This window comes from Poromitra crassiceps (genome assembly GCF_964638095.1).
Source record: "Poromitra crassiceps genome assembly, chromosome: 3".
NCBI lineage: Eukaryota > Metazoa > Chordata > Actinopteri > Beryciformes > Melamphaidae > Poromitra > Poromitra crassiceps.
This window is the reverse complement of record NC_139625.1, coordinates 90,891,331-90,899,638: the sequence shown is the minus strand read 5'-3', so window position 1 is coordinate 90,899,638 and position 8,308 is coordinate 90,891,331. Positions and strand designations below refer to the sequence as shown.

The 8,308-nt window shown below is 41.7% G+C and overlaps 1 protein-coding gene across 1 annotated transcript in view; it reads left to right on the top strand.

Moving 5' to 3' along the window:
- Positions 1 to 1,659: 1,659 nt before the first annotated feature.
- Positions 1,660 to 8,308, top strand: part of nrxn3a (neurexin 3a) — a gene marked incomplete at its 3' end in the record, with an annotated part of 673,655 nt that continues 667,006 nt past the window's right edge. Inside the window, exons 1-2 of the mRNA XM_083634400.1 lie at positions 1,660 to 1,678; positions 2,355 to 2,423. Of these exons, the coding sequence (XP_083490526.1) occupies positions 1,663 to 1,678; positions 2,355 to 2,423 (85 nt within the window). The 5' untranslated portion in view covers positions 1,660 to 1,662. The remainder of the gene's footprint in view (positions 1,679 to 2,354; positions 2,424 to 8,308) is intronic.

Sequence of the window (8,308 nt, the reverse complement as noted above, 5' to 3'; positions counted from 1 at the left end):
TCAAACGATGCCGTGTTGGGTCCTCAAATTTGAGGGACTTGGGCCTGGAATGTTTAAGAAGGTGTGGGAACCCTGCTTTCAGTGTCCACCTTCATAAATCCATATAGCAACAAATAATAATCCCATAACAGCAGATCATCATTTACAAGTAATGCATGTCACACTCGATTATGTCATTTCCTGGCACGAGTCTAAAAATAGTGCATGATGCTTATGATGATGCATTGGCATGCTAAGCTAAACTGATGTTTGTGGGAAGGTTTTGTCTTCTCAGATGAAAGATCTGCACCAACAGTCATTGTTATTAAGGGATAAGTTAAGTAGAACACATACTGTATAGGTCCTTGAATTTGATGTTTAAAAAGGTGTGGGAACCCTCTGTTCTGTTTTCTTTTCATTCCTGGATTTTAATAAAAAATAAAATCATTTTGGTATGTAGGGTAATGTGTCTGCACTGAAAAACAATCAAAAGACTGGGAGTGTGTATGTGTGTTTCCAGGCTGTTTTCCACAGGATGCTCACTATGTGGATGGAGGACCCTCCTCTCCATTCAGAATGGTACCTTGTGTTTTTCACACAGGATGACTCTCTCTCTTCATATCAATGCGGGTGAAGGAAATGTGACTTAACCTCTTCACTGCCAACACTTGTTCCTGCACTGTAAAGCACATGCATACAGTATGGTTGTGCCTGTGCCGGCCCTCTGTATGGACTCACGTGTGTCATTATTTTGCATGGTCGTCAACATGCAAGGAATAAGAGTGTTTCTAACGCTTTACTTTCTTTGCTTCTTTTTTCTGTCTTCGCCTGTTCCAGAGGTCAACAGCAATGTGCCAGGTGAGTTTTCATGGAAGAACTGTGTCACTCTTAAGAATTATGCCTAGCACTTTACATTACAGGTTGGTGACATGGTAATAGTGGCATAATATAATAATTGATAAAAAAAAAATGTAACATGTAATTACCAAAGTAATAACCATGTAATAGCTTGGTTTTAACAATGGCTGCATCTGGGTAATATTAGACCGATATTTATGTAACAGGGGCCAGATACAAAGGTATTAACAGATTTTAAGATGGCAACGAGGCACAGTAAAAGTATGGTAACATTTTGGTAACCATATGGTAGGTAACCTGCTAACAATAAAAAGGTTATATCAGTGCAATATTTGGATAAACAAAAGTGATATGGTGACATTAATGGGGGAATAACATAATAATTTGGTATTTCAATAACCTCTAGATACGTTTTTCATATTCTTAACCTTCATAACTTTTACAAGCTGTCATCTTCAATACATCATACAATATTTCCTAGAATTAGGCCTAATGAATGCATTCCATATGTTACATTGCATATAAAATGTATTTTGCCATGAAGCCATAGCTTACTGTACATACACTATTTAAATGTTGGGAGCTCAATTCACTCACGGGTGACGCGTTCTTTATCATTTCTCCTACACACTTCTAGTATCTCTTGTGAAGAAGCTTCCTGCTCAGCCATTGGGAAGCTTTGTTTATTGTCAGTGTGTTTGTTTTGATGCCATGCTTTCCCTCCTGGGAAAACCATGTGTCATCACAGTACCAAAGAGTATTGGAATCTGTGTTTTCTGAAGTGCTCTGTTTCCTCTTCCCTTCCCTTCTGAAGGCCTTGCACATATGATGGCAGAACAAGGTATGCCTCTCTTCAACTCTTGTCTTCTAGCTCTTTCCTTTCTTGTGATTCTACAAATGAGGGCTGCAACTAATTATTATTAATTATCAATATGACATCCTCAAATGTCTTAATTTGTCCTCACCAACAGTCCACATCCCAAAGACAGTTTACTGTCATAGAAGACTAAAGAAACCAGAAAATATTCACATTTAATAAGCTGGAACAAAATATATTTTTTAAACCATTCTAAACGAGTAATCAATTATAAAAAAACAGTTGGCGAATAATTTTCTGTCGATCGACTAATCGATTAACTGACTAATGGTTGCCGCTCTAGTTTCTAGTGGAGTGCATGCTTTGCCGTTGGTGTGTGATGTATAGAAATGCATGCTTGTGTGTATTATGACCATCCTGCTGTAGATGACATCAAAGTAGTCTTAGATGAAAAGGCTTTTGTTGTGACACTCAAAGGTATTGACAGCCTAATACCTGGTGTGGGCGTGTGTTGTGAAGAGTGCTGTGATGTGGTGCAATTCAAATTTAGCATGACAGTTGCACCGCATGTTGCTCCTGTACATCCATTTATCACATGACATGTATTCATAATATACACTGATCTGTGTTTGCTGATTTGGGCTGACTTTTCCTTTCTTCTCCCTCTCTGTCTGTCTCCGCCCTCCTCCTGCCCTTCTAGCTAAAAGCAAAGGTACAGCTTTTTCCAAATCTCTCGTTTTCCAGCTCTATGAAAAGCGGCGCTTGCTCTGTGAGTGTTTGAGAGCGACGCAGGCGTAATGTGTTTTGTCTGTTTGTGTCTCTAATGTGTTGACTTGTCTCTGAGCTCAGCGTCTCTTCTCTCTGATGGTGTCTCACCGAGGCTGCTCGGATTAAGTCAGTCATTAAGACGACCTTAATTGAAGGAGTGGGGGAAAAGAGTGTGCTGTGTGTGTGTGTGTGTGTGTGTGTGTGTGTGTGTGTGTGTGTGTGTGTGTGTGTGTGTGTGTGTGTGTGTGTGTGTGTGTGTGTGTGTGTGTGTGTGTGTGTGTGTGTGTGTGTGTGTGTGTGTGTGTGTGTGTGTGTACGGGGGGATTGCTCTGAGACACAGTGTTGGGATCAGTTGCTGAATGTCTATTTCTGTTAGGACATGATCCAAACAGCAGATCGGTTTTTACAAACAACGGCCTCTTCTTCCTCTTCCTCTTCCTCTTCCTCCTAACAGCCAGAATACATGAGACATGAACGCACCGCGTCACGTAGGCGTGGTGTGGAGCATTTTCTGTTTTGTTTTTTATTTTTATTTTTTTCTACCTGCTACACTGATCCGTCTTCGTAGCGTGTGGTTGCGTTGCCAACCATGGTTTGGAGTTTTCAAGTAGGTAATATACTGAGAATGCAGTTGGTTATGCAGGGTTTGGAAATGTATGCTGTATTAACTGCTATTGAATTAACTAAGGAGATTCAAGATAAAAAAGAGGTACCAACGCGTTTCGACTCAAAGAGTCTTCATCAGGTTTTTGAGTGGAAACGCGTTGGTCTCCCTGCTGGAATAAAGGATTTTTAATATAATTCAGAGTGCCTCGGATGTCTCCTTTTGCTGCCTCCAACACCTGGGGAACTTCCTGCAACCACATTGGACAGCTACCTCTTTTCTATCTTGTATCTATATATGCCCCATCCTGGAAGAGCACCTGATTTTTACTCCGCTAACATATTGATGTCTTGACCCAATGCAGCACTCCCATTTGTATCTTTATAATTAAGGAGATTGTTTTAACTACAGGATCATGAAGACACATTGATTTGATTGATTTACAGGATTTGAATGTGCACCCACAAGGTTGCTCTGCTGTGTCTCGGTCACATAATTGCGTCTGGTACAATGAGGTATTTATCATGTTTAATCAGACTGTGCACAATTTTTCCACATTTCAATGGTGTTTTTGTTTGAGGGCTACGCAGCTAGTGCAGTGCCCGTTCACCCTGCTGCTGCACAGAGCGCTGTTTTGTTTATTCAAAGTTGTTTCATATTGAGCATGTCCAAATTGCACAAAATCCGACACTTGGATCGTTAGCAAGTGTGAAGTAGATCGGGCAAAGGTTCTCGAGATATGCGGACACACACACACACACACACACACACATACACACATACACACACACACACACACACACACACACACATGCACACACACCGGTTGCTTGCTTTATGTGGCGCTAGAGAACACCGACTAAGTATATACCTCGTGTTCCAGTATATCAAGAGTAGGCCACACCATGAACATTTCTGGTCAGCCTGCTAGGTGGCGCTATGTATAGAACTGAATATTGTGGTATGTAGATGTCTTCAGGCTGGGACTTTTATCAAACATATGAAGTTGGGGGCAGATTTGCCCATGTACAGCCAAGTTACAAACCACTTCTTGTGTTGCCAGCAGGTGGCACTATGACTATAACTTAGTATTGGCATCTCTTTAGGCCGGGGGAGGTTTGGGGCAGATTTGACCATGTACAGTCGAGTTACAAACCACTTCCTGTGTCGCCAGTAGGTGTCACTATGACTGCGTGTCTCCAAATTGCACCAAATTCGATTGTTGAGATAAATCACTTTTTGTTTCCAGTAGGTGGTGCTATGACTATGCCGTGTCCGAATTGCATGGAATTCGATATTGCACTTTGTCAGAGTCTTAGAAACACATCCGCCAACTTTGACATTGATCGGACAAACGGTTGTCGGGATAAACCACTTGTTGCATTGCCAGTAGGTAGCGCTATGAGTATGTGCGTGTCCAAATTGCATGACATTTGACACTGTACTCTCTCTGGTTCCCAGCAGCATCTTTGAGATTATAACAGTGATAATCTCAAAGATGTAATGTGAATAAATGTCTGTTAAGTCACTCTCCATCACCAACTGAGTGACAACATAATGGTGATTGAGCCTATGGCCCATCGATGGAAGCATTTGCATTTTCAGTATTACAGCATTTATGAACTGGGTGTCTGTGGTGACACAGATGATGCAACACTGTTTGCATCTCACCTGCAATTACCACTCATCGCCATAGGTGTCACCAAAGAGAACGGAACTGAAGTCTTCGAGATTAGCATTTTAGAAAAACAATTTTTGACATTTTGTGAATTGATTCAGAATTGTCCACATCTGCATGGAACTAAGAATCAACTAAGAACTAAGAATCAACCGGCCGGTTTCTTGAAACAAAACAAGAACAAGACAAACAAACAGGCTCAGACACAGGAAAGGAAAGAAAAGCATACATGTAACATGGACACTCAATATGGCAGTTTTGGAATATAATATGGTGCTACCAGCTGCATATGGTGCTCATGTGCTTCTAAGAGATGTTGTGTACGGGGTCCCATGCAAGAGGTCAATGAGGAACAAGCCAGGCAAGTCACCTGCGGCACCTAACCTCATCGAGGTAGGCTAGAAACGGGTCCCAAATAGTTCGACATTTTTTAAGTGAGTTGGTCCTTAGAGACCTGAGTCTCTCCATCCTTATAACAGAGATCATGTCTGTCAACCACAATTGGAAAGAGGGTGAAGAGGAGGACTTCCATTCCTTCAGAATTAGTTTTTTGGCGACAGTTGTCCCCAGTGTCAGAGACTGCTGTACAGCTGTAGGGATGTCCAGAGAGGTCTCCGAGCACCCGATGATGGCGAGTTCTGCCTCCGGCTGAAGGGTTATTTTGTAGACCTTACAGGCAATGTACACCAGTTGTGTTACAGCCCGGATCGACTCTCGCCCATCATGTTAATAGATGGGCGATACATGCAGTATGGAAAAATTACGCACCTGTTCTATTTTTGTCAGATCCCGCAAACGTCTGACAGATGACATGAGTGTGGGTCTGTTCATACGTCTGACAGATGACATGAGTGTAGGTCTGTTCATACGTCTGACAGATTACATGAGTGTGGGTCTGTTCACAGCCATACCGGAGCCGTACCGCATCTGTTCCGGAAGCGGTGTACATTAGCCCTAAGAGTACCAGTCAAATATTTTTGCCCAGAATCCCGTCAGTAAAGGGCAGAACCAGAAGGCATGAGACAGAGTGCCCTCTGATGTCTGACACCTGTCGCACAGTGGTGGGACAGAGGGGAAGAACTTGTGCAGCTTATGTTTAGAATAGTGAAGACGATGAGCGACTTTGAATTGGATCAGCTGGTGTCTGCTATTAACTGAGCAGAGTTGTATCACAGACAGACTCCTATCCCACAAACCATCAGACAAATCAACACCAAGTTCCCCCTGCCAGATGAAACACTCTTCTTGATGCCATTAAAAGATATGGCGCTAAACTTGATTTAATGTCAGTGAGGCAGGGGTGTTGAGGTGCCAATGGGTCTGAATCTGCACAAAGGAGATATTTAAAATGATGGATAGAGGTGGCAAAAAAGAGGTAAGAGATAGGGGTCGCTGAGATGTGCATGGAAAGGCAGATTGAGAGGCAGAACAACAGAAGACAAAGACAGAGTGATGTGTCGTGTCAGAGGTAGACGGTCTTTGAGACACAGAAGGATAAATGTGCTGTATTCTTAGCACTAGCCTGTCAGTCACATGACTGTAACGCCACCTACCTCTTTAGCTTTTATTTCAGAGGACAATTTGCCGCCTCGATCGGATTTTCAGGGGCACTTTGAACCTTTTCAGGGGCAATTTTATTGAACTATGAAATAACACATTTCTGGGCATCGGGGTAGTGCAGCGGTAGATTCCCTGCCTACCAACATGAAGTGGGCATAGGTTCGAGTCCCCATGTTGTCTCCGGCTTGTTGTCTCCGGCTTGGTCGGGCGTCCATACAGGCCATGGCAATTGGCCATGTCTGGGGGTGGGAAGCCGTATTAAGGGTCCTTAATGTGTCCTGGTAGCGTGTATACTTTTTACAACTCCGTTTAGGTGAAACCATGCCCCCATGTGTCACGCCACTTCTGCTCGCTCGCACCGAAGCCGGCAAGCTTGGAAAATACTTGGGAAAGATGAATGAAGATCGCCCGTTATGCAACAGAGCGGATATATACACTTTATGCAAAATATGACACATTCATTAAGCGGATATATATCACTTTATGTATATAATATGACATTATTGAAGTAGTAAAACAAATTATTAGGGGTTCATACCCTGAAGGGGCTGAAATCCTATTGTTTTTGTGCTGGTTTATTCTTGTCGTCCTTGTTGTCGTTGTTCATCTGCCTTGACGCAAATTCCCGTGAGTTGGTCAATGGTAGAGACCTGAAATTTGGCACAAAGACAGATATTGGGTGCTAATTTCTGATCAAGCAATATTTTTCGAATCGGCCTGAAGGTGGCGCTATAATTAGAGGTTTTACCTTAAAGGCCATAACTTCCACGCCGTTTGTCCGATTTTCAAACTTTTTTTTCCAGATGTTCAGGTGAACCTGCTCTACAGATTTGCCTCAAGGACCCTTAAGGTCCGTCTGGAAAATGTTTGAGATAGAGTTTGGAAAACACATCTTTGACATCTCCTCCTAGACCGTTTGACCGATTCGAAATCTACTTTAGTTTCGGAGATATTAATCATTAAAGTTGTGAGAGGACGTGGCCTCTCAGCTAAATTGTCATAAAGTCATGACCGATTAAGGAATCTTCACAAAACTTGCTGGAGATGTTCGGAGATGGGCTAGGGTCACCGAATATGTGTGTCAAATTCTGTGCAATTCGACCAAAAGGGGGCGCCATAAATGCCATGAATGGGCGTGGCCTAACACAAAATATGCCATAACTTCACACCCGTTTGTAACTCCCAGGCTGTTTCTGCAATTTTCAAGCAACTTTTTTCCACATGTTCACCTGAAGGTGCTCTACAAATTTGCCCCAAGGACTATTAGGTGTTCAATTTGCGCAAGGTTTGAACCCCTGCCATTGCCGCTTGCGGCTATATTTAACTTTGTTTTTTCTTGGCTTTTAAAGTAATCATCTCTGATTCTATAGTAGTAGTATATTGGGGGCTGCAGTGCAGAGTGTCACCCACACAGCGATTTAACGTTAAAAGCAATGCAATTACAACTTTTTAAACGGTGATGGTGATCTGAGAAAAATATCAAGTCAATGACCATAACATGATGCCGCATTTGGATTTTGCGACAATCAACTGTCTCAACGCACCACAAAATAATGAGCGGCTTGTTTGCTGGCTTGACCGCAGTTGGATGTTGGCAGTTTGCAGTAGAAGTGTGTTAAAAACTGTGTAAGTGGAGGATCACAAAAAGGCGAACAAATAATGTCATTAGGGCTGTCCCAAACGATTATTTTCTTATCGATTATTCTAACGATAATTTTTTTGATTAGTCGATTAATCTAACGATTATTTTTTATTTAATTGTTTTATTATATAACAATAAATTTACCCAAAACAAATAAATAACCAAAAACTACTCAATTTCAGTATTTTATTTAACCATCTCATTCATAAAATCTCTCAAATAAAATTAAAGCAAGAGCTTGTCCTCAAATAAAATGAATATAGTGCAATTCAAAATAAAATAGAATAAATAAAATTCAAGTCACTTTCAGGAGGAATACCAAAAACCTTGTGCAATGTCAACTGAGTTTAGCAGCAGCCCAACATAAAATCATCATCTTACAGTACAATGGTGTGCAATTTT